The 27,825-nt window shown below is 39.4% G+C and overlaps 1 protein-coding gene across 4 annotated transcripts; it reads right to left on the reverse strand.

Annotated features, from left to right (window-relative positions):
* Positions 1–2,211: 2,211 nt before the first annotated feature.
* CPSF6 (cleavage and polyadenylation specific factor 6) lies at positions 2,212–27,562 on the reverse strand. 4 transcript variants are annotated; one of them, XM_065743312.1, is made up of 11 exons: positions 27,437–27,562; positions 19,761–19,970; positions 17,835–17,938; positions 16,971–17,116; positions 16,227–16,400; positions 14,962–15,466; positions 13,645–13,737; positions 12,591–12,706; positions 12,139–12,292; positions 11,059–11,250; positions 2,212–3,525 (listed from the first exon to the last, which is right to left on the reverse strand). In XM_065743312.1, exons 1-10 carry the CDS (start codon positions 27,494–27,496, stop codon positions 11,064–11,066), a joined length of 1,749 nt encoding a protein of 582 aa, XP_065599384.1. In that variant the 5' UTR covers positions 27,497–27,562; the 3' UTR covers positions 2,212–3,525; positions 11,059–11,063. The 4 variants fall into 4 exon arrangements, with proteins under 4 accessions (XP_065599384.1, XP_065599383.1, XP_065599386.1 ...); XM_065743311.1 differs by having other exon boundaries at positions 11,059–11,253; XM_065743314.1 differs by lacking the exon at positions 13,645–13,737.
* Positions 27,563–27,825: the final 263 nt, after the last annotated feature.

The raw sequence follows: 27,825 nt of genomic DNA on the forward strand, positions 1-27,825 counted from the left end.
ATATTTTTTTTTTACTAGAAACACAGATGACAAGTATATACAACATGTAAATCTGAAGTTATCAACATGTAACTAGGAAAACATTTACAAGTGTTTGGGTACGCAACTAGATCATCAGGTAAAAAAGTCCCATTAGAAAAATCTAAGCCTCACCAGTTCCAAAGGGGAAAAAAAAATAGAGAATGCTCACTACTTAGAAAGAAAAAAAATAAAGCAATAAAGCATCAAGCTGGCCTAAAGTTAATAAGGTATCTCATGTAAGAACAGCTAACCAAGCTTTCAAGCCACACTTATAAGTAAAAACCAGAAGTTCTGACGTATGTTTTCTCACAATGCAATCAGAACCAAAGGTATTGGCACAGAAAGCAAAAAGGGAATGAAACAAAAGGGCTGTACACTTTCCAAAATGTTCTTCTTTTGAAGAAATGTTTTTGACCTGTCAAAACACACAGTTCAGTAGAAATTTTACTAAGAAAAGAGAACCTTTAAAAAAAACAAAAACCTTTCTGACACTGAGGTGCCACCACCCCAACCACTGCCTGCTGCTGTCTTTGTCTTCTGAGACATACAAGGCTACGTGTCCTTTGACTTTCAACATTATGTGTAAAAACACTGTTTGGAAGAAATACCAAGTAATTCCTCACAGACTGTTTTATCCTTTCATTGGCAAGAGGAGGTGAGATACAACAAGGTGAAAACAGAGTGTGGCAGGAGCCCCCATGGCACCCTTGCCAGGCAGCACAGTGCCCAACTGCTGCTTCTTGAGCACGTGCAGGAAGCCATCAGCCATGGGTAATAAACCCAAACCTGGTACAATTCTATTACAGATCCAGTTATACATGATGTGCATCGACATACTTCCTTTTTGGTGTCTATCAGGTTCTTTGGATCTTTATCTGTACGTATTTCCTGTTTCATTAAAAAAAATAATCTAACAATACAGTAGCAAGAGTACTATCTAAACAGTGACACGTTGTGTCTATCAGTTCAAACTAAGTACTCAGGCAGAAATACGGAGCTTCGTGTGAGGATCTCTTCTTCTGAGCCACAGCACACACTCAATTTAACCTGTGTTGTTTTCTTCCTGCTATTTATTTCCCTGCTATTTCCATTGCCAGCAACAGAAATCTTCATGAGTGAGAAGCTACACTCTGTAGAAGAGCAACGTCTTCCTTACATCTATTTCAATATGGAGTGAAATATCAGCTCCTGCATAAAATGCTTCTGATTTTTTTATTTGGAGATATAATATAGCTCTGCAAGGGAACGTTACTTACCTGCTGCCTCTCCAGCATGAGCTATTCCCCATGTAACAGCCATAGGCAGGTTATTCCTCCCTTAAACTTATTACAACACAGCAGTAAACAATGTTTTGAAGTAAAAAAAAGAAAATCAAATTACAACAGTATTGTTTGTAACCAACACCTATTCACAAAAAGCAGGAAACGAGTTGTGACTCATTAGATACAATGTTCAGTTTACAAAATAGTAAAAGGCAGCTTTCATTTTGAAACACGTTTAAAACAAACATTGCAAATACCTTCTCAGTAGCAAATAGTTTGAAAAACACCAGTAATCCCATGTGTGAGGATTTGAGGTACACAATTTGAGGAGAAAAAAAAAAGGGGGAGAGGGCTGAAGCTTGTAGCCCAGTCCAACAGCATCAACCTAGCTGCAGAAAATCTGGCTGAGGGTCGGTGACAAAAACATGAGAGCATTTCAGACTTAAGCAAAGCTTCTGCAGTTGTACATGCTACAGGTCCTGACTCAGCAAAGCATCAAAATCACTCACTGCGCACAAATAAATTCAGAGCATATGCTGACATTCCTTGAAATCTGTGGAATGTAAGCACGTGCTCTGCAAAACCAAGAGGATTGAAGTGCTTTCCTGAACAGGGGAACAGATTCTACATCTGCTGTAAAACCTTCTGTTATGGTTTTATGATTTTTGTTGGATTATTGATATTCCACATCGTAACATGTGGTGTACTGGGAGTTAAAGAAAATCGAGAGAAAGAAAATTGGTAAAAAAAGAAAAAATGAAGAGCTGTCTAAGAGTTGATTCTTAAAGCCAGCTGAGGTCTTGAAACTTAACTTAAAACACTAAGCACAGCTATATGAATCAGTGAAAACTCAGATCAATTTGAGTTACATAACCATTTGCAACAGACAAAGAATGAGCCTTTGTGCAAAGCCACCAGACACGGAGGGTTGGGTTTTTTTTCCAAATGAAATGAATCTGTTCATTTGTGTGCTTAATGGAAATTAAAACAATTTTTTGTCACTTCCACGGTAAGCTCCAGCAAACTGTTTTTAAGTAAATTTACAAAACCTCATTTGACAGATTTAATTAGTGTCGCTTTTTATGGAGATACTTAAGTGTTGCCCAGCGTGGAGCACGGACATACAGGTGTACCTTCTCTTTTACACGCACGTGTGAATAACCCCCAAAGTATTAAGATAATAGCAAACCCATTAAGTCTGAAAAATGGAAACATCTCTGCTTCCTCCTGTCACATCTAATATACAGCTATGTACAGACTGCCGCGGCCTCGAGGTGGAGGGAAGGGAGAAACACAAAAGCACTAGCTCTATAAAACTGTAAACAACTGCAGGATTATTTTGTTTAAAGCTTTGCACCCCTCAATAGGAACGGTTTAAGTCCACACAAACAGTTTAATACGATCGGCAGCGTCGACCAGGATCAGGACTGTGTGAAAGAGCATCTCCAGCGTGCTCTGATCAGAGACCTGGGACTGCCTTTCTCAAAGCACGAGAACATGAAGAACTGCAGTTCTTACAGTTTTATACTTCAACGAGCAAGTTCACAAGCCACCTAGGTAAACACTGCTAGAAAGCAAAATAGCATTAAAGGTTTCTGTAACCACCTGTCTTCGTATCAAAATTGAGTGTGTGAGAGCAACATTAGTAAGAGTTCAACTCACTGAATGCGAGATTAGGTTGAGGCATATGCAAGAACTATTGCGATGTTTTTAAAGACAGCATCAATGTTTTCATTGTAACATTATCTTTAAATATTGCTGAACACAAGACTTTCCCTGAGGTGTAAACATCAAATAACTTGAACAGCTTTACACATCAGCCCCATTAAACAGTTTATTACAACACTACATCTACTGTAATCAAAGTGGTGCTGTGTACAGACATTACCATATGAACATTTTAACATGAACAAACTACTATAAAAACAAGCATTTACTTGACTTTTTCCAATTGCTCGCACATTATAATTGCCAAATGTATATAACCAGTAATGAAGTTGCAAAAGCTATAAAGGTTTAAATCACACAGGTTTCCCTCAAATAAAACAGTTAAGCAACATAAAAAAAAAGTAAAAGAGCTACTGGTTACCATGTATGCAGATTTGCTTTATTCAGATCTATTCCTGTTCATTTTATCCATGAATCCTTACAGGCTCAGTTCAATCACATGAAGCAAACTGCTGGACAAGCATCTTTCCTCGAAGAACGTATCTTGTCTTGTACGCTGTTCCTCTTCCTTCAGCTGTAATGTGTCAAAATTTGTGATGTAGATTTTGCTAGTCCCCACAATGCACAGAAAATTGTTGCCTTATCTATACATACACAAGTCGTGCATCTACTTCACCGTATGTAAACTAACACAAACTAGCAGGAGCAGTAGCTACTTGTTAGTGTGATTTGCTTTAGGATACGGTAATTAGAACCAATTGTACGACCAAGTTGAAAGAATGCCAATTTCACAGTTGGAAGTATCCAGCGATAAAGGAAGAAATAGCTACTGCTCCTGTGACTGATGGAAACACTTATATAGAGCATTTCCTAAAGTATGCATTCTGGAAGAATAAACGAACGAGCACATAAGGGAATTTTGCCCACAGCTAGATTTTTACATTTTTACCTGCTCACTTACAGAAGTTTTAAACTGATTTAAGTTTGACATTTAAGTAACACTGATGGTGTAACGAAGCGGGTGGCTCACAGCTCAGTAACATTTAAGAGCACACAGAATTTGATAGTGGCACTTCCAAATTCCCAGCCTAGTGGCAAGCAGGATGGACTCGACATCTAAAAGTACACTCTCACGGTTTGATCACACAAACCCACTCTTCAAATAATACAATACAGACCTGCAGGTCTCCTCCTACCCTAGGAAAAAAAAAAAAACAACCCCCTGCTTCCTACTCCCATCTATTTTGGCAGATGAGGAACCACACCATTCAAAGTGAATTACCGTAAGAGTTCATGGAGTACCTGGGAGAGTATAATTCCATACACTGGATTTCAGTTGAATTCCATTACAGAACAATTGACTATCTTCATTTCATTAATAATTCACAATTTCAACAGTCAGTCATTTCAAAATAATTTAAATCAAGTTCTTTAAAAACCCAACACATTCGATTGTTCATTTGAAAAACAGACATTTAGAGGAGCAATTTCATGAACGTATACCAGTACACAGCTGTCAAATATTCTTTTGCTATTATAATTGCAAAGCAGTTGGGAAAACAAAATATTCCATTTCTGTATGAGCAATTGACACATTTCTTCTTCCCTTCCTCAACGTGATCATTAATGGTGACATTAAAAAAAAAAAGGAATGTAAAACCTGAGCAGCTTAGGCTGTACACCCTCCAGTACTGAAGCAAACTAATCCCAGGCTGAAGCAGTGACTGCAATTTCTTTTATTTGCAGACTTAGTTCTCAAGTCATCAAGCAGTGACTCCTCTGGAGAAAGCTCCCTCCCCAGAGGCCAAAGCTTCCACAGGTGTTATATATTTTTAAAGTGAGCTTTTCAGAGACTGAGTGACAAAGCACTGCACCCACAGGTGGATGCATTCAGAGGTGTGGGCTACCTCAGCACAAATGGACAGGAGAATTTCAGGTTTTAGAGGACAAAGGGTACGACAGCTGTGAGACTGCATGTCAGAATTTGCTGCTCTCATGATACAAATGCTGCGGCAAGTTATGGATCCTGAGCACTTCTACAGCAACAGTTAACAGATCCAAAGCACCACGGGTAGGACGGGTAATACTAGCAATAAGAAAGCTTTGGTTCCCAAGAATAATTTGCTGGATTTGTTAGGTTACTTATGCAACGACAGGAACTTTCAAGAAAGCACAATAAATTGTATTTACAATTAATGCTTTCCAATGGGGATCCTAAGATGGTCACCACACCAAGACTTTTAATATTAAGATGTTTGAATTTTTGAAACACTCGGCCAACAAAAATCCAAAGGGGTGCTAATTTTGATTCCAAATATTCTGCCAGTATAGCTTGGCAAAAAACAGAAACCTCTGCGGTTCTGAAAGGAAGAAATGTTTCTGTATGGATTATTCCTTCACGCTTTCAGCCTTTGTCAGTTATTCTACAAGTAGAATATCGAAGCGAGAAACATTTTGGGGAGAAAATAAAGATTAAATCTATAGTGAACCTTTTGTTGCAAGGCAGCTTTCCACCTGCTTCAAGTTCATACGAACTATCTGTCCCAAGCACGTGCCGGGTTTGTACAATTGAACATCATACAGCAACCAGTTTCTCAGCATTCCACTAGTAAAACCCAAATAGCAGACTTTATCTGTTAAATAGTTTGTTGTGGTTTAAAGCTAAGGAGCATTTCACAAATGAAATCCCAGAGCTTAAGGGATCCAACATTTCTATATTTATGCAAAATGCAACTTAAGCATTGTTTTTCACACCCAAAGACACTCTTACACCAACACCCAAGAGATTTCTTATATATATAAGAAGTACCTCGCAGTAACAACTATTTCTTCCTTAAATTCCAATCGTCCAAGCAAGCATATGAAAGTTTTAAACAGCTTTTAAAAGTGTGAAAATTCTACAGTAATTTAAAGCCTTACGTGCATACATCTGCCAGTTTATAATAGTGATTTATCCGATAGTTTCAGAGACTGAATTTCAATCTCATAAAACATTCACATTTGAGTAAAACGCACGATACATATTTGTCATCATATTCTAATAGCTCCTAAGAACAAATGTAGTTCTTGTTTATCTTTTCTATACATTGGAGGGAAAAAATAAATACAAAAAAGCAAAAATCCCATTAAAAAAAAAATCAGCTGAATTTTTTTTTAACTTAAACTAGGTTCCAGATTGTCAGAAATCTCCAAATATTGCTGTTTAGCTACAACTGTACAGTTGAACTGTACAACTGAAGAATTTCAAGCTTGACACTATATTTGCCTTTCTGCATGTCAGTTGAGACATGCTTCAGTCTTTGGCCATTGTACATGTACAAATTACCTATTCTACCATCACTAACAACTCTTCCATCTGTTGCACTTTTTTCCCCTCTGTTATTAGTGTACTTACCTGGTAAGTTTGACTTAGTACGTTGCTCTCAAATGAAATACCAAGACTGAACAATTTTCTGATGTTATAAACCATTTTGTATGGACAGAAAAAGAACACTCCCAAGCTACAGTTTGATTGCATGCTCCTCCTATTACCCCAGCCTGTCTATTCACCAGAGACAGATGATGAGTAGAGGTGTGTTCAGAAAACCAGATTTTTAGTTCACAAATTCAAATACTATGAGGTTGGAAAGCACCTTTCACATTAATATATGAGAAAGACACAAAAGGTAGATCAGGCTGCCACAGAAAAACATAAAATGAAGACCATTCCCTCTCTCATATTTTTGAAAAAGGAAATCTTAGTTCTCAAACCACAATGAGCAAAACGAAAAAAAAAAAAAAAAGTATTTTCTTTGGAGAACACTATACAAAAACCAGTGCCTTCTGTGCAAGTAAATCCTTTGTTCCAAATACTATCATTCCTATAGATAAATTTCTTATTGGAACTTCCATACAGCTCAAATTTGTCAAAACTACTGATTTCACAAAGCAAGGGGAAAAAGCACAGGCTGTAGGGTACAGAAAAATATGTGTGTCTTAAGACACTTCAAAAGGCAATAAAATTACAGCAACATTCATGAAAAAAGAAATAAGACTTTCAGTTCATTTGGTTTTCAAACCATCTTATCACCCTCAAGAGAATGAAACTACTTAACATTAAGAAACGAAACATAACGCTTCTGTAAAGCACCAGAATAAAACAGACTTGAGGAGGCATACAGAACAATGGTACCATTTGTCTCTTTCACTCTAAGGTGGATTTCAGCTATTGAAACAGATGCACAACACAGGATTTCTCTGGTGAATGCTAGAATCATTAAAAAAAAAAAAAAGCCGACCTCACACACATTCTTCCTCAAAAATACACATAAAAAGAGTAGGTCAATAAAGTTAATTATAGATCAATCCTAATAAGATCTAGCAAATCCTAGACATGTACATACATATCTAGAGTCATTTGAAGTTGCTTATTAGTAAAGCTTATTATTAAAATAATTTACAAAAATAAGCATTTTCCTATTAATTTCCTTAAAAAGCTAACATCATACTTCACTTGGCGTTAAAGCATTTGCTAATACATACTCTTACAGGACAGTTCCTCCTCACACAGGTAAAAAAGTACCATTTCCCCTCCTACTGACATTTAAAAAAATAAATAAATAATACAACCATATTAGTTTTTAAACCACTCCAAAGCTGAAACTATTTCAGACACCTGAGAGCAGTTACTGAAGAAGCAGACGAGCCTCAGAAGTGCATTAGTACATTTGTACAGATGTACAAATGATTTTGCTTACAGTGGTTTGAGAATAGAAAAATCAGAGAAAAGCCATGAAAAATGGAATACAAAGTCTACATACATTATCAGCCATTACAACGTTAGTGTATTTTTTCTTTGCAACTCAGTCCAATCCAGTGTAAATAGGAAATCTCAAATGACCCAGTAACAAAAACATAAAATGAGAAACTTAACATTCAGTAGTTATAGAAATTCAGACAGATTAAGATTGGGACAATGTATCAGCTAGAAATACATCACTGAATATCAGATAAACTAAAAAAGAAAAAAATCTGTCTAAAAAAAGAATCACAACTCATGCTGATGAAGTTACGATACTATTCTGTTTGTACACATTTGTTTTGCTTGTTTGTCAATACTAAATATCATTCTGTTGGACTCAGCCTTCTCTACTAATACAGGTCAGACATTGGTCCTTTAAATCCATCATTCTTTTTGTATCTATAGACTTTCTATGTGTAAAGGCAAAATAGTTCAAGAAAACGTTCAGTTTATAGCAACTCTGGAGAAAAGGATTATTGATGCAGGAGGAGCCTTCCTCAAGTGAAGGCACACAAGAATCTTGCAATAATTTAATTTTACATCATTAAGTGTACAAACAGAAGTGTAAATACCTGCTATGGTACATCTGAACTTTTTAATAGAGTTTTATAATGAACACATTCATTAAGTTATTCCAATTTAATCCATCTCTATGGGTAAGTAAATACAATACAAGGTGAATATCACTGTATACAAAAATATTCACATCTAAAATAGATGTGTAACACCTTTTCTTTTCTTTTTTCCTTTCTTTTTTAAATATGCCAGTACAGTATCACATTTATGACTATAGGTACACACAGAAATAAGAGGTACAGGTGCCAATCAGAAGGTGTGGGCACACAGGCAACTTCATGTTACTTGGTAAAACACAATAATGTGCGGAGTGACTCTTCAGCACTGCTGATGTTCATTAAGTGACTGAGATTGTTAAATCTGTTTATGAAAATTAACTAATGTGAAGAGCAAAACAAAAAAAAATGTATGGCAACATACATCTTGGTGAAAGTGAAACATACAAACCAAAAGATCACCATACTTTTTTTGTGTATATATATATATAAAAATAAAACTGCAGCAAAGCCCCTCTTCATTTAGACAGATACAAGACAAAATGTTTACAAGTTAGCTTTAAAAAATATATCAAATCTCTTCATTTAGATGTGGAATATTTAATTTGTTCTTTAAATCAAGTTCTTAGAAACCTATATCCTTTGTGCAAGGGAATCTTACCTAAGCAACTCCTCTGAAAAGAGAGCTCCCAACACACAACAGAGTCAAAGGAAGTTGCATATATAAATCCCACCTGAACTGAGACTGAGTCCAATCCACATTAAGATTAAAACTAATTTTGAAATTGTGTTTTGGATATTACCAAATGCAACCTAATTGTATTGGACATATTTTCTTGGGGGCAATCAGGTAGGGAATCTGTACTTGGCCCAGAAACTCCACATCAGCATACACAATTGTCTAAATACACAAAAATTAAATCTATGTTAACAAAGTATTTCAAGGACAAAAAAAAGAAAAAAAAAAGTAGTCACCAGACCCCAGATTAACAATTTTTAGTATATCTTGCTCAGCTCCAATGGAAGTAAAAAACAACTCTGAAAATACATCCATCATTCAGCTCAATGGTTAACTCCTAGTAATAAGAACTATCTGCAAATATCACAAATAGTAATTTAAGATAAAAGGGAAAAATCCAGTTCAACAAAGTAAATTGCATTGACTTTTGTTAAATCTGTATATTTAAGCTCTGACATTTTACAATTAAAAACCACAGTTGCTATTTTTATGCAACTCCACAACGATTTCTACCAAACCGTTTTTGATGACAAAAAGTGGCATTAACAGATATATACTACTGCCAACTTCATTTCAGTTGCCACATTTTTCTATTTAAGTCTTTAACTCCCCAACTCAAGGTACATTACTGCTCGTTTAGAATACAGCACCATCAAGGTTGGAAAAGACCCCTAAGATCATCTACTCCAAACAAATGAACCCAACATCCCACTTTAAATATTTAGACTACAAAATTTGATCTCTCAGTGACACAAAAGCCTAATATGCAAAATACGACATTCAAATCATGTAAAATTATAGGAATGTTTTCACTTAGGAGTAAATTACAGTTTATATGATTTCTGACAAGTTTTGCTCCGTTTAAATTCTGCAAATTAGCTCACATGAATAAATGTCATAAGCAAACCCGGAAACTAAACCTGAGAACAGACATAAGAAGTGGAAGCTGGGCAGACAGGGATGTCTGCTGAGTTTCAATTTGAATGTAGGTGGGAAATTCTTCTAAAAATGGAAAAGACTACTGCAGAAAAAACAATGCGTAGGGTTCTTTGTTGCCGTGTCCCATCCCATTCCCCCCCCCTACCCCCCAAAAAAATGCCAAATACAAGGAATCACGAGCAGCTTGGATTACCAGTCCTCAAAAGGGTATGTTAAATTAAATATTTCTTTAGCAGCATACTAAAGAAAGCATTATTTAACCTGTTACTTCATAGCTATCTAGACACTTGATGCATGCAAGATTGCAGATACATGAAATGAAAGAACATTTTAGCATGTGAATAATCAGAAAAGAACCAATCTTTGTGTCATACACTCATTTACTAGTCTTCAGAAAATTACTTTACTGTCAGAGGAGGAAGGGATAGACAAAAGCAGGGTGGTGAAGAAAAATGACCATAAACGTTATTGGCAATAACACCTAAATGTAGCTAGCAGGCAGAAAAAAGTAAGAGGCCTTTTTTTTTTTTTTTACAATAAGGTCCAAAATCCAGCTAAAATTCCTGATTTTGAGTAATACTGAAACAAAAAAATAACTACCAATGCAAGGGCAGCACCTGCATGTACCTGCGTTCTCTACAATGAAATAATACTCACATGACACATGAAGAGCTAAATGCTGCAGTAGATTTCTTTTACAATACAAATGAAAAACACAAACATACATTTACTATCACCTTGTAAGATTACAAGAGAGCAGAACTACCAGTCTGGCTCACTGCTTCTTAAGAATTGGTTCAAGTGCACTTCATTAAAATTCCAAACATTACTACCCATCTAAAGTTAAAAAGAAAGCACGCCAGCCCCAATAGGAATCACACCATTTCTCCCTCCCAAGGCCAGAGTTACCTGTCATTACTTACCTAAGCTCATTTCAGATGCTAAAAGAAGAAAGTAATTCATTATATACTGCAGGGCCATTGAAATGCAAGCATTCGCTGAGTAAATAATCCCAAGTCTAGAGGAGTTACTTTAGTTATTCAGTAACAGTAAGCTGAACACAAAAGAAATGCTCACCTTCTTTAGCGATGGCGATACTCTCTCTCTCTGTCGCGTTCTCTGTCACGATCTCTGTCACGATCGCGATGTCTCTCCCTTTCCCGGCTTCTTTCCCGGTAATAATCATCGTGACGATCTCTGCTACGTGATTTATGGCGTCTACTTTTTTCTCGTGACCTACTGTGGTCCCTCTCCCTGGATCGTTCACGTCTTCTAAAGAAATTACTTCATTACTTTTTTATTTTATTTTTTTTTCCCCCAAAACAGCCACCCACGTGCCACTTCTGTATTCTGCTCACTGGTATGAATCGCATCAAAAAAAGGTATGAGAGAAATGTCTCTGCACTGTGATGCAGAGAGATTTTTTACATAACGTGGAAGATAGGTGGGGTGGTGGCTAAGAACAGCTAACAGATAGTAAGAGCTCACCCACTATTAAACCAGGAAAAAGACAGAAATTACACGTTCAGAGTGGAGGACAAGACAGCTAAGATCAGCTGGGGAATGTAGTGCGCCTTACATGATCCCTACAACATGGCTGCCCATTGGCATACTGAAAGTGTGGGCCAAGGTCAGCTGCCCGTGTTTTTATTACCCAAAATCAGCTACTCTAATCCTGCAATATCCAAATAAATTGGAACTTTGAGGCCCAGTAGTTGTTGCAACTCTGAAACGGTTGTGAATATACACCAGATAGAAAGCTGTGTGTTTTAAACCCATTCTCAATTTTTTGACTGCACGAAAAAGAGTAAGGAAAAAATCATTCTGGCCAATCCTTTTCCCTTGCTGAGTGGGACAGGTAAGGAAAAAGTTATTTTTAAGCAAAACAAAACTGGTAACAATGGTATATCTATATGGTAGTATTGCAATAAGTAAAGGGGACAAAGTTAAAGAGCTAGTCGGATCCACTTTAAAAACAAGAGTCAATTAACAGGCAAATGATTTAAATTCAGAAGTTGTATTTGGTTCTTTCACACATTTCTCGTGCAGCTGAGCAAATCACTAAGTAAATCACATGACTCAGTTTCTCCTCCTCTATGATCTAGTCCTGCCCTACACCTTCCCTTTGTATGAGGGAATGGAAGAGGAAAGTTTTACCTGGATCCAGAACCGTAAGACTTGGACTCAATTCCATGAAGGCAGTCTTGAAGAGAGCTAATAAGTACTTTACAACGGTCATCAGCAGATACTTTGGACTGTTTAATTAAGGAAATTGCAGTTACCAGGGTCTCTATAGCACTTCCATAGTCCCCTGAAAATGATATAAAATCATGAGAAAATTACTCCAATTCATGGAAAGACTTTTATCTGTAATAATAACACAACAGCCTTCCAAATCATTTACCATAGGACTAAACATTACAACACTGTCCAGATCAGTACTTCAGATGGCATCCTCAAACATCATTTGGACTACAGTGCAAAAAGTCATAGGTTGTACCTAAATTCAGCCTCCCAGAAGAAGGAAGTGGCTTCAAGGCCACAGGTTTCCTAACAGAAAAACTGTAAACCCTTTTGCTCAGGCAGAATATAAAGCAAGTTTCACTAACCAGCACTGGCATCTGATACAGCTCTTGAAATGGCACTGCTTGAGATTGCCCTATTTCTGTTCATGATTTCTTCAAATTCTGCTTCACTTAGAGGTGTCCTTGCAGCATCCATCTCTCTGTAAGCAATACAAATCAGTATTTAAAAGTTTAAGTAAACCCTAACAATGTATCACTGAAATTTTAACAATCCAAGTTTGCAACTTTAAGCAAATGACAAACAGAAAAGAAAGCAGGATCTGGGTTTGCGTTAAGGACCATGTTACAGTATAAAATCCTGAAAGCTTGAAAATAAATAAGTTAAAAAAAAAAAACAATTATCACATCTGCTACATGAATTATTCTAATTATTCAAACTAGTTTGAAGATTCAGCAGCACTTAAAACCGTGCTTTCTAAATATTTAATATTTTCATAAAATCCTTCAAGGTATCTAAGCAGACATTACAGCAGCTGAATGGATGCAGAGATACATGTACACGGGTAATGCAACTTCCAGCAAAATCAGAGATCTTTTCATTACAATCTTAGATTTAGAACTATATGATCCTGTTTCCCAGATTCTTAACTAAGACCAGAAGGCTGTTACTTATAAAAGGCAAAACACTCAATTTTCTGAACGACATCAACATTTTACAGCTAATTCTAGGTTTTGTTTCTGGTCAAGTTCAAGGTGCTCCAATTTTATCTCCCAGTCATAGTAAGGGGAAAGCAATTAAAGTGAATGCTTGTATTCATTATCCTTTTTAACTCTGACTATGAGCAACCTATACACAGATTCTAAAGTAACACAATTAACCCATAGAAAATTTTTCCCACAAGTTTTGCAGTGTTCTATTAGCCAGTCTCTGAATCATACAGAAAATCTGAAGAAACGTGTTAGAGACAAAAGTTGAGACTGTTAAACTGACCCACTGCTTGATATTTCTGAAACAGTGTTAGTTCTTCTGGTAGAAAGAAAACACAGAATAACAAGCAATACTATCCTCCAAGTGCAAGAAGTGGAACAAGATCCTATAGCCAGTTTAGCATAAGAGGAAATGTCTAAAAATTCATACCTCCCTGAGTTTTGAGTATTATTTTTCGTGTGCCTCCCATAGAATGGAATATGTAATTTTTCTCTTATGGACATGTTATTTCCAGTGAAACGCCTATGGTATATAATTAATGACAATTTAAATAGTTACGGATGATAGTCTTAACATTATTAATGAAAATAGTGGACAGAAATTATTCTGTCCTATCCCCAACTCCTTCCCTCCCCAGCCATTCTGTAAACTGCAGACAACTTAGATTTTGTCCATCAAAAAATACAAAGCACCTTATTATATCTCAGGCAATTGAGCCAAATGCTTGAATATCTACAATTTCTATAGGAACATATTATGTACAAATGTTCGGGGGTTTTTTTGAACTTTGTCCTTATATGTAAAAGGAAGAATCAAAGTGCCCTTGCAGAAAACAGTTTAGGCAAGAGAAGGCTCTTTCAACGGTATCAGTAAAATCATAAGTGAAAAATTCACATGTAACTATGTAGAAAGTCTCTCTCTTAAAATTACTCCCCAAAAGTTCTAAGGAATACAAATACGGTGAAAATGAAGACAACAGCAGCGACACAGATGCTTGAAAGCACAGATGAAAAAGATGGTTCAAACAAGGTGCGAAAAACTTGACTAGTCGAGTCAGAGAGACTAAAAAACCCTGTCCCAGATAGGACTGAGTACAGAAAAGGCCACTGCTACAAACACAGAAAGATTGTACAAGTTTACAAGTAGCTAGACAGGAAAACAGACGTCTTGCATTAAATCCCCACCTGGCTTTTGAGACGAAAGCTAACTTTCAATTGAATCCCTAAGAAAAAAGGATAAGCAGAACTGCTAGAAGATGAAAATGGCACAAGCTTGGTGCGGCACCATCCTCAACACATGCACATATTCAAAGAGAAGAACTCCAGAGCGTTTTAACATGACAGCTTGCAAAGCAAGATGGTGAAGGGACAAGTGAGAATTTCAAGTTATGACAGAAGCACAACTAGAAGCTACCGGCAAGATTAGGTTAGCACGTACAACACACAGAACAACGATACTGCAAACAGTGTACACAAACAGTCCAAAGCTGAAAAGGGAAAGTAAGATTACCTGCAATGCATTTTAGGATTTTCTTATTGCTACAAGCACATTTATGAGAGTTAATCTACTGAGAAGCAAACAGGCAAATCTCATGATTGCAGGGATCCCCTCCAGCTTCTTTTTTCCCCCCCCTTCCTTTACATTTACTAACATTTGCATTAAAAACAACAGCAACAAAAAAAAAAAATCACGTTTCCTACAAGGAATAAAGTCTGCTATAAAGCACATTACACCAAAAGCACTCACCTTCCAGGTGGCCCATAGTCACCTCTGTCATATGGTGGAGGTCGGCCATACGGATCTGTTGGAGGTGGGCCACGGCTGTCTGAAGTAGGTATGCCACTATTGGCAGGTGGGGGGAAGAAAGCTGGATTCACATGTGGTGCAGGTGGTGGAGCACCTGGAGGTGGCCCGGGGAGATGTGGAGGAGGAGCAAGAGTCAGGGGTGGCCCGAGAGGGCCAGGTGGGCGAGGGGGAAATGGACCCGGAGGTGGAGGTGGACCCTGCTGAGGTGGTGGTGGACCTGGTGGTGGCCCGTAGCCTGGAACTGGTGGTGGAGGGCCTGGAGGAAGTGGCCCAAGTGGAGGCTGACCAAATGGCTGTCCTGGAAACAGAACTGGTGGTGGTGGACGGTCACCACGATTAGGAGGTCCAGCTAAAGGAGGAGGGAGGACCTGACCCGGGGGTGGAGGGCCTGGTGGGCCCGGTGGACCAGGAGGACCTAAAGGTGGACGTGGGGGAGTCTGTCCAGCTACAAAAAAAAAATAGAAAGAAGTTAATAAATATGAAGAAATAAAAGGATCACGGAAATAATTAAGATTCTTGTCCTTTTTTTTTTTTATCCTCAGACAAAAAACCTTCACTGAACAATTTATTGTTTGCACAAGACATGCACAGTCCCACTTTCGGATCCAGTAGCTTAGTTAAATTTATAATCGGTTATATATTCCAAAAGAGAACATTAACCTGAAAACAGACCCAAAAAAGGACCTAACCAGTCACAACTGTTAGTAAAACAAACAAAAAAAAAAAAACCCCCAACAAGTCAAAGCCTTCTAGAAAGCACTGCAACTTATGTGAAAAGTTGTACCCTACTTGAGACCAATTACAAGCATAAGATGGAATGTATATTAAAAATGCTTTAAAAGTACATTGCAGAAGGTACAGTAAATGCAGTATCCAAAACTACTTTCAGGTCCTCATCAGTGGTTTGTTGTTTTTTTGATTTGTTTTATCTGACCGTGTCCCCTTTGACTGCTAGTAGAAAATATACAGAATGACATTTATTAAAAGTAATGAAGCTGAAATGAGAACTTCATTGCAATATAACCTGACACATAAACAGAGATTTGTCCCATGTCAGGTACCTGACTATATATGAACACCTCTACTTCAAGTTTTTGGTATTCTAAGTGCCTGCTAACTGATTTCCATTTTTGTAATTCCCGAATAAGCATGCCGGATTAACAGAAGAAAAATTAAACTGAAACCTCACACAATAAATATTTTACCTGGGAACGGCGGCGGTGGCCCTCCTGGCCCTGCTGGTCCAGGGAATCTGTCTCCACCTGGAATGGCACCTGGGAAACGGCCTCGCCCTCTATTACTAGGTGGAAATGCTGCTCTTGAGCTTCCTCCTGGAGGACCAGCTTTACCTTCCCCAGACATCTGGCCAGACTGTGTGGCTGCAGTGGAAAAATTTAATCATGTAAATCAAAGTAGTTTAAGCTTTCCAATTCTTGATCTAAAGTTTTATGCCAGCACTAAAGCACCACCCTGTCTCTCAATACCAAAAAAGAAAAAAAAACTTCACTAAGATTAAGCAGTGTTCCAGTATCCCCACACCACACAAACAGAACAGCAACGGGAGAAACTGTCAGGCCATGTATTTTAATCTGCCCATAAACACTGTACCTCTAAATATTCTCATGTTTTTTTCTTTTAATTAAATTCACAAGAAGGAATTAAGAAAGCTTGTCTAATCTTAAGAAGAGTTTTACAAAGCTGCATAATAAGCACTTCCAACAAGTCCTATCTCCTATTAAAGTCAAAGACATCCATTGTATTGAGTGATTTATTTTCAGTTTTTAAGGGAATCTTTTATTTGTTAAAACAAAGCTGCAACTTCATTCACTTAAGCATTTTACAGAAATTTTAAACTGTGCAGAAATTATCAGATACTGAGAGAAAAATTGCAGGACAGCCTTTGGAATAAAATACCAATTTTTCCAAGATGGCACATGAGAGAAACTTACTTTTTCTTGACTGCATTTCAAATTGACTCAGAAATTGTTTATTACATGGGGTCACAACAGGATTCTGCCCATGCAATTCTCTTTTAGGCAACAAGTCCATCAACTTTTTAGAGGATGCTTCTGATCCCACACCCACAAGGGCAAAGCTGAAAGGGAGAAAAAACAGTTACACTGCAGTTTTTTTGTTTGTTCCCTGGATGTCTTGATGCCCCGTGAGTAACTAAATACAGAACCTTTCACAGACCGTAGTCCAGTTTTAGAGATAGATAAATTCACTCTAGAAAACAGATGAACAACCACAGTGTAAGTCCAAGATGCAGCAACGTAACAAAGGTAGCTTTATGACACAGTATCAATATACTGTACATGGGTTATTATGATCATGTTATTAAGCATTCACTGTATTCTCATTGCTACTCTCATTAGTAGTGATGAAAGATGAATGCAAAGTCAAGTAGGGAAGATTAGACTGCCTGTGAGGAATCAGCTCAAGTGCTCGCTTTCAACAGTTAATGGAAAAACAAGCATTTAAGATCACTCAATAATAGGGCTGGGATGGGAAAAATACCATTTATATTATGAAGAACACATATCACCACCACACTAACTGAAACTTATGAATACACTCTCCACATAAACGCCAATATAATTTAACTCATTAGATAGTAAGGCATAATATCTCCATAAATTTATGCCTGGGAATGTATTTAATTAGTATGAAATAATACACTCACTCATTGTTGGCTATCGATAAACAAAGGCCATAAGTTCACATACTGACAGTTGGAAAAATTAGAACTCTTCCCCCACTTAAGACACTCCTAAACTTCAGCCGATTTACAGAAAAAGCAGACAAGATCTTACCCTTTAGATTGGCCATTAGCACGGTTTTCAAAAAACTTTATCTCCAAAATATCATTTACCCCCAAGGAATGAACTGCTTCAGTTAAGTCTTCATCTGTTGTCCACTGAAAAATATGATATTCAACTATGAAATCTTATCTAAAACAAAACGACACTTTTCCACACTTTTATTTTTTGGTGTAAGTGGAAAAGAGGAACACTTTACACAAGTTGTCAAAATTTGCTGACTCTCAGAGGACCATCATTTACATTTTACAATGCCCAGAAAATTCATCTTTAAAGTACACGCTTCCTCATACACCACGCTGTCCCAGGCCCTTCACATAGTGAACCAGTTAATGAACAGGTACCAAATAAATTCTTATTTGAGTAACTTTTCTGAAAGCACTTTTTCCAACACTATTAAACATAAACTGAACTATTTAAATAACTCACGTTTTTGACATACAAACCATTTTTTTTCGCCTGTTGATTTTATTTCCAAGACAAAAATCCACTTGTGTGACCATATTAACAAATACGGTGGCCACAAGAGCTTTAACAAGTGAGAGCACAGTGAACCACATATTATTTGAACAAAAATAGCAATACAGACAGAAAAGAGGAAAACAGCACAGAAAATACAGTAACATCTATTTCATCTTAACCAAATCTCCTTGCTGTAACTTTCCATCAGTTACTATCTAACATTCAACAATTTCACACATACTCAAAGGTCGATAAGACATCTATACTCAGTTTTCTTCCTCCTCCTGTAACTCCATCACCTCTTTAAATTCTATATGGGAGTACAAAGCAAGCTTTTAAAAATCTGAATTACTTATCTGGCCTTCCTCAAATCAAGCCTTCTTTTAAAAGATTAATAAATTACTTTGGTGAGATCTAAATAGAAAGAACGAGTACAATAGTAACACTCCAACAAGTTAAGTCTACTTTTTATGGTAACACAATTTGTGAAGCCTAGTAATAAGTAACAGGAACAAATTACTGCACACTGGCCTACCTACTTTAGAAACTGTGACATTTCACTTGAGTGAGTTCAGCTGATTGCATTCCTGTATTTTAGAGAGGTACAACTATTAAGTCAATTAATTCCCTTTACCTAGCTATTAGCTCCTGAAATTAGGACACTGTACTAATTAATGAAAAACACTTAAGAATGCATAAAGCATTCTTTTTCAAGCTTCTACCTAGCAAAAATTTCTTCTTCAGAAAAAAAAAAAACACGAAGGAAGAGTGTGTGTAGAATGTGTGCGAGGACTTGATTAAATGGATTTCAGTTAAAGAGAGACCAATTCCAGATAATTTAGATGCTGAAGAGCTACCTGCACTTCCATTGTTTTAACTATAATTGATTTTAAAATACTTTGATGCTGACAAAAGGAACTGTCTCAAGGGAAATGGTAGCTCAGTGAGTTATCTCAGAACTGTTACTCCCAGGGCTGTAGAAAAAGGCCTCGAGACAAATGAAAACAGCTTTGTTGCAAAAATCAAAAAGGAAACAGGAAAAAGGCAAAAACTAAGAAAATCCCAGATAACCTTGTTTTCTTTTTAGTCTAAAAATTTCAGCTCACTTAAAACTGGGTTTGTTCAGTAGTTTTAAAGTATCTCCAAGTATAAGATATTTGATATTTTATTCAAATCCTGCATTATATCCTCTGAAAAGACAGTGCTAGCACATATATTCCTTCAAAACATTAATACAGCAGAAATAAAGCTTCGAAGTTGAGATTTACAGGGAGGCTCATTACATTGCAAGTTAAAAGACAAATAAGAAATAATAATAATAAAAAAAAACCAGCACCTTCTTTGCTGCATTTTTAATATTTCACCTAACAGTTCGACAAATAAAAAATATTTCACAAAAAACTGACGTCTGCTATTTTCAAATTGCTGGCCACACCTGGATAGGACTAAGATACTCACCCAAGTAAGGTTTCCAATGTACAAGGCAATTCTCTTTCCAGTATACGTGTAGACAACATTTGGTGCAGCTCCTTTACCTACATCGTCTCCAACTGAAGGTGGGAGAGAATCCATGTAGTCACGATCTTCTGGGGCATCTCCATTATTGGCAGACGGAGAGATTACATCATCATACAAATCAATCTGATCATGTCCGCCGTACTCAGCTTCCTAAAATACAGGAAGCACCTAGGTTATATTTAACATTAAACACTTATGTGAAACAAAATAGTCTGACAACTGCTGCTTTCCACAGACACAGTTCGACCCAACACCTACACAACGTTCGTACTGAAAAGCAAAGCTGCAACTTCATCCATATTTAAATAAATAAAATCCTTACGTCTTCTGCCATATTCCAAGCTGATAAAACCAACAAAAATACATCTCCAGCAACTGCTTTGCACTGCAGCACTCTTTATCTAGTAACACAGGCAGAAAACTAAAAAGCTCTGCTCCCAGAATTACAGACATGAGCAAGTACGAGCACCGTGCAAAGCAAAAGGCTACTGTCAACTGGCAACTGTTTTCATGTAAACACTTGGTAAAAAGAAAAGATCAAACCTTAAGTGGTCTGCACTGATGAAATTCTGTACTTCAGATTTCTACTGCATTTCTAATTTGATTTTTATCTCCTCATTCACAGACAGAAAGGATGGAATTCTATGTCATTAAATTTAATAAACTACTGGGTTTGTGTGCATTATATGTCTGTTTATTCCTAGGCTACAGAGGAACTATTCTACAACATCAAGTCTGCCTCTGGAACACTCTGATTTGAGCAGAGTATCATGGGATTTTGGAGTGAATCACCCCATTCCTCAGGTTGGTACAGTTTACAGCACAGTTTTGTCCAAGTGAACTAGATTCCTACCAGGGGGAATAGAATTGTGAATTTATTTACAAAAGCTCTGCTTCATGTGATCAACAACTGCATACTACCTGTTCAATGAGAACAGATGAGTCAAAAAGTGGTCCTCCTTTGAATTGTAAGTCAGGAAGAAGTATTTGGTCCAAAAGATCGGAGTAAACTTAGCCTGAGGCAGACCGTGTAAGCAATGCATTATAAACAAATAAACAAACAACACACTTCCTATGATGCTTTCCATTTCATACACTTGCATTCATCATACATCAGAGTGGTCCAGAGGAGGCCAAGAGGATGATGAGAGAGCTGGAACACCTCTCCTGTGAAGGAAGGCTGAGAGATCTTCTCTAAGCTAAACAAACACAGAAGAGGCTCCAGGGAGATCTCCTTTCCAGTACTTGAAAGGGGCCTACAGGAAAGCTGGAGAGGTACACTTTAGCAAGAAGTGTAGTAACAGAACAAGGGGTAATGGCTTTAAACTCCATCTAGTCTGAACCTACCTTCTTACAAAGAAGAAATTCTTCACAATTAGCATGGTGTGGCACTGGCACAGACTGCTCAGAGGAGCTGTGGTGTCCCATCCCTGGAGGTGCTCAAGGCCAGGCTGGGTGTAGGCCTGGACAGCCTGAGCTGGTGGGTGGCAGTTCTGCCCACCGTACAGGCTTGGAACTGATAGTGCTTGAAGGTTTTTTCCAACCCAAACCACTCTGTGATTCTATGATATTCAACAGTGATCAAGTGCCACAGTGGGACGTTGCTATCCTAGCAATCACTTATGACAAAGCAGTGCAATTCATCCCGAAAGAAAGGCACCATCTCTATTTGTACTGACAGGAAGGCAGGCCACTATTGCTCCCTGAAGTTACTGAGAAAGCTTAGGAGAGTGTTTCATGTTAACCTTCAAAGCTTTTATATTGACTTGCAAAAGCTGCTTTGCCATATTCAGAGGTTACAACTTCAAAAGTCCACAGAGCACTCCTGGACTCATCCATAGTCGTACAGAACAGAAACTGCCTCACCAGATTTTGATATCAGATATTTCAGTGGCTGTCATCTTGCGAGTTTGTATCTAGAATCCCACATAAACATCCTCGACAGAGTAACTCAGAGTAACAGATACGGTGACTGGAGAGGATCAGTGTGGATGCCACAGAAAACAAACTGCAAGGCTAGCAGTCTCGGTTGAAAACTAAATATATCCACAGTCATCATCAGATGATCAGCTCTTCCGAAAATATGAAAACATTCATTATCAACTGCTATTCTTAGAGAGGATATCACTAAAATAAATAAAACCAGATATGCAAGTTTGGGCTTCGTCAGTCGAGTAGGTTTGATCCTCACTGGACTGCACTGGCCCAATACACAACACTGAACTTCAACTGAAAATTAATGTCTTCCAAAATAAGTTTATCATCACTAAATTAATGCAGTTCTGTGTTTTCACTCACTCTGTTCAGTTCTCCACCTGATTTCTCATATCATTGTAATTAATGAAACTAAGGTCAGAGAACTGCCTGGGACAGGCCGAAACATGCTATCTTTTGTTAAGAGTGATGTTACAAGGCAATGAAGGAAATACTCTACTAAATGTGTAGCGATTCTTGCCGTTCATGTGTGTAGCTGATGACTTGAGGAAAGAAGAATGCAGTCTTGGTGGACAGATCCAAACAAGCAGCCACCAGTATTATGGCAGATGTACACTATCCTCTATCCATGAGAAGGCTGAGGTCGGCACTGCCAAGATACCACCTGGAACAGACAGTCTGCAGCTCTGCTGCACTTCCTCAATGGCGAGAAGCAATTCTAAACTGGATTGCGTTTCTGTTCCATAGGCTTTCAGATCACCATCAAAGCAGAGATAATTCACAGGGCAGTGTAGGTTGTACCCAACTTTTCCGGGGCCTAAACTGTCTGATGTCTTAATTTGAATCAATAAGGACGCGGCCAAAAACCCAACACTGCTCACTAGAATTTCTTCTTACATTGAGCTGGTTTTGCAGCAAGCATGGAATGTGATGGCTCAACAGCTGTTACACAAGATCCAATAACCCTTCCTCCTTCACATGCGTACCATGGAAGCTCACAGAAACACACCCTTCTTCCCTAGATGTAGATGAACAAGAAAAAGAACCCAAGCAGCCTTACTTCTCTAGTCTTAGCTGTTTCAACAAATGTTCCACCCATATCACAAATTGTTTTTGACGTCTTCCAACTTCCTTGGTCAAGAGAAAGCCATCAAAGCATGACAGGATTTCTGCTCATCGTCATGTGCATTCTTACAGTTAAACATCCTACAATAAAAGCCAGCACCATCACTGTTACTCCTCCTATACCCAAATGAGAGCAGCAGCGTTTCCACAGATCATGCTTTAACAAGATCTCTGTCTGATCTGATCCCCACCCAGAAGTGGGCTTGGGTGAATAGAAAGGTTAATGGAAAGATACACTGTCAAAAACTCATCCCAGACTAGCTGTTAAGCTTCCAGTTACTCCCTTCCCCTATATCTCCTATTTTAATCACTGCTTGCAGCATTTTGCAACATTCAAGTAGTAAAGACAAACACATGGAGCATCATGGTCACAAGCAGAAGGGATAAGTTAAAAGTGTTAGTTTGTTTTGAAACCTAGCGCCCTACTCTTGCACAAGGCAGAAAACACTCCCACTCCCCTTAAGAAGGAAAACAGTTGTGGGCTTTTTTAGCGGGAGGGGGTAACATTTCTTTAAGCTGTACTTCCAACTGAGATTTGCTTCTTCACCATTTGAGAGTCAAGTGCTGAACTATATCCCCAAGAAGACATTAAAAAAAGGATGAAATTTCATTTAATTTTTAAAATAATTTTTAAGTACTTAATTATTAAAAAGCAAATTATTCACTTTCTCCTTTACCACTTTTTCAATTCAAAGTTATAGTACATGCAGTCCAAAACTGCATGTGGATGTTAACAACCTCACTTTAAAAACATCAGCAGGTTCTAAAAAATAATAATAATAATAAATCACAAGTTGAAGAAATAGGGAAAAGTCTTTTGGGTTTTCATTAGCTGTCCGAGTGCACAAATGAACTGGAAGAAAACAACAACCCTTGATGTTTCCAAAATAGCACTCAGCCTGTGGTGGACAAGTTAGTTAGGCCACAAGACTCCCATTAACTTTACAGGCCCAGATGTCTGCAGCACTACCAGCAGCACACAGATAACATCTGAGCAATCTGATCCCTTGGCAAATGCAAGAATTAAGAACTCACACATGGTCGAAGGTGTAAAGGAAGTAAAGGAAGTGAAGGTAGTATCACTGTTTGCACTGTAGCAAAGCTAACAGGCGTCAGCTGAGATGGTCTCAGTTTTCTTTGTAGCATGGTATTTGCAAATAACAAAGGTTACCTCTTGCCCAGGGCTCTTTCAGTAGACCAAGGCAACCATGGAAAACCAACCTCACATAGCAGTAAGGCATCTTACACATACACACACAGCCAGCTTACACTCCTCGTGTCCAAGACAATACTGCCCTTCTAAGTTAAAATCTATCATTCCACAACATGCCCATCACCTCCGAGGAGGGGACTGCCTTCCTGACACGATGGCTGGTTTTAGTAAGCAGTTTTACACAACCTCTAAGTGATAGCCTTTCTTATTTATTAAACAAAAAATATTTTTGTGTTCTAGACAAGAAATTGAGAGAGAAACACATTCCTAAGAACCTGCAGCCACGGTGGCTCCCACATATTAAGTCTCTCAGCTGCTTTCTCCATCTAAACCACTTTCACTACTGAGCTACAAAATGCAAAGTCAAAGCTTTTTTATTTCTAGTTTGCTAGTATTTAACTACTGAAGTAGAACTCTTCAAGGCATGTTTAGAGAAATCCATTATGCAAGCATTAACAGAGTATAAACAAAACAAGCATTTTTTTCCACAGCATTAAAATAAAATGTACTTCTGATCAAGGACGGGATATAAAACAGTGAAACAAACATACACACGCAGGTAAAAATAGTACTGTTCACGATGGTGGAAAATGTTAAGGTAGTGTAGTATGTTTTTTTTTGTTTGTTTGTTTTTAATTTAAACAGTTTATTTAAGAGCATGTGTGTGTATTCATACATAGGAAAATAAAACTCAGGGAAAAAGAAAACCAATCAGAACACGAGAAAGCTTTACAAAGTATGGTGGTCACACCTCCAGCAGTAACCCAGTTTGCTGGCTAAAAGGGCAGGAACTGATGGGAGACACATTGAGTAAAGCATTAAACACAAAGGACACAATTATGATGAACAACAGGTTAATGAAAGGGGAAGAGGCAACACAGGTACGTACAGTTTTGAAGAGCAACAGATGAAAAGGGAAAGTTGTGTTTTCACTGCAAAAATGTGACTTCAAGTCCAAACAGCCAGCTCTTTGCAACCTGCAGTTGGCTGCAAGACAGTTCTCAGTTTTTGTTTGGTTTAGCCAGTCTGTAAACCTGGGGTGTGGGGTCTTTACTTCAGCCTTATAATCCGTACTTCATTTAGTACCAATCAAGCGGAACATCCTCCCACCTCATGGAAGCAGGCATAAAACAAATCCCCAAAGAGCTGCAAGGATGGGCACACTGAGGCCCAGAGCAGGACAGAGCAACGAAGGGAAGCTCATTCAGCCACAAATCCTAGAAGACCTATTTCCTACAAATACTAAACTTCTGTCCCAGCTTTGCTATAAATATAGATATATTATTCTTGGAAGAATGAAAAAGCTATAGTTTTCAGTGCCTGTTACTGACAAAACTAATGGAGAGGGTTCCTACAGTCCAACAAGTCAACACAGCAACACGCAATTCAAGAGCAGTATGCTGTTTTACACATAAAACAAATTCTCATTAGAAATAAAGCATAGCATAAAATGTCTGTTAACATAAATTACAATCAAACTGCCATCATTTTCTCCTTACAGCGTTTGACAATTGTCATCTTCACCCCTCCACAGACATGCTGAACCATAAGTCCTCTACCTTATTAATTCAAGCTGTCAGCCTCAAATCAGAAACCCTGAACAGAGGTTTCTACAGGTCTCATCACAATGGCATCAGAATTAGAGGTAGCAGCGCTGTAGGTGGTAACAACTGGCTTTTGTTCCTGCTCTGCAGAAGGAAATGGAAAGGGCAGAGGTGTCAATCTCTGCCGGTCTAACTTTCTATTTTAATGTAATACAGTTCAAATGAGTAGGTTCCGAGACAACACGAAAAGTCACAGAACTCAAGCTCGGAAAAGAATAAACTGAAAAAAAATTAACAAAAAATGCCAAGCTGAAGAAAATCCAGCAGTAGCCTCTTCTCACTTCTCTTTTATATTCTACCCTACAGTGCTCACAAACCAAGGAAGCATGAGATTGCATCCCTAGCAGGACAGCAACTGAGGTGACTACAGAGAAGAGAGCTGCAGGAACCCCCACTGCTGCAAAAAGTAAAACCACAAGCCTCTCCTCAACTGTGCCATTGGGATTCCGAGCAGCACAGCTACAGGGAATATCTGAACCAAGCAGTTCCTCAGTCGAGGGAACTGCTTCAAGTTAGTTTCAAGCTACCCCCACGTTCTGCTCTGACAATCCCTGTCTGCACTAAGGTTATAGCTACAACCTGTACCACTCTGAAGTCTTCCCTCTGTGTGAATTTGCACCAACACTATAGGATTCAAATTGTTTCTTCTGAAAAACTTGGTTTGTTATCAGTTTTTTATGCGGAACTGACTAACACAAAACCAAAGCTGGTACAGAAGCTGCTGATATAGAATCATAGAACAGCCTGGGCTGGAAGAAACCTCAAAGGCCACGTTTCATGCTGCGTGGTATTTGTGCAGCAGCTTGCCCCCATGTAAATACATGCAATGGGTGTTCAGCTGTCAGGGCGAAACCTGCACATGTGGACAAACCAAATGCACATTGCTCCCCCTTGTCATCTGCTCACCCAGGATAGCATCCCTGAATGGCATGCTTTCACGAGATTACTAATCTAAATTAATTTATTAATAAATACTGAAAGAAATAAAGTTTCCTGGGGCAGTTACAAGTTGCTAGCAGCATTAGCTGCGAGTCCTCTACCCTGCTGTGCTCTGCTCCATGCAGGCAGCACGCTGGGAACCCGTGAACGTGGGGCTGTCCCTGGCAGCTCCATTCTGGGGCAGGAGCAACGCAATCTGGGGCAGCACCCGCACACAGGGCAGACAAACCCGACAGGAACACCGCCTTTTGTTGGGAATGGCAGAACGCGACTTCTGCGGAAAGGCGAGTGAAAATGAACCAAGGAAGTCAGTGAGCAAGCCAGGAAGTCCTGCGCGCTTCACCGCCACTTCCTCACCCAAATAAATCCCCTCCGCTCACTTAATAGCCCGGGCAGTGCGGGCAGAGGCGGCAGCACACGAGGCCGCGCTCCTTCCGCCTCCCGAGGGGCCGCCGCTCCTCCCGCGCTGCGAACAATGGCAGCGCTCCCCGCCGCCGCCGGGAAGGGGCCGCTCTCCTGGGCCGCAGCGACAAGGAGAGGAGAGCGGGAGGGAAGGCGCTCGCCCGCGGCCTGCCTGCCTCCCTCCCGCCCCCGAGCACCGCCGCTCCCCGCCCGGCCCAGGCCCGGGCCTGAGGCGCGCCGTCCCGTCCCATCCCGCCCCGCGGAGCGCCCTGCGGCGGCGGCCGAACAATGGCGGCGCGGCCCCGCGCGGAAGGCCCTGCAGGCGGCGCGGCGGAGAAGGCGGGCGAGGAAGGAAAGGAAAGCGAAGGGAGGAGGGGCCGGGCCGCGCCAGCCCGTACCTGGTTGAACTCCTCGCCCACATCGGCGTAAATGTCGATGTGGTCCACACCGTCCGCCATGATCCCGCCCGGCCGCGCCTCGGGCCGCCGCCAGCCGCGCCCGGCTCCGCCGCCGCTGCCGGGAGTGGGGAAGGTGCACGCGGCGTCACTTCCGAACCAGGAGGGGGAACTTCCGGCGGCCGCCGCTTCTCGGGGGGCCGCTCCGCCCTGCCCGCCCTCTCGGGGCCGCCCCGGGCGTGAGGAAAGCGGGGCCGCGCTCTTCTGGGTCCCGGCGTTCCCCCTGCGGGCCCGGGCTGGGCCGCGGCGCGATGTGCTACGCGCGCCCTCGGCTCCCGGAGCGTAGCGCCGTGCGCCCTGTTCTCTGTTGGACGTGGTGTTGCACATCCGAA

Source organism: Cyrtonyx montezumae, unplaced genomic scaffold, assembly GCF_038088225.1.
Source record: "Cyrtonyx montezumae isolate F1298 unplaced genomic scaffold, pur_monq_1.0 scaffold_3, whole genome shotgun sequence".
NCBI classification, from domain to species: Eukaryota; Metazoa; Chordata; class Aves; order Galliformes; family Odontophoridae; genus Cyrtonyx; species Cyrtonyx montezumae.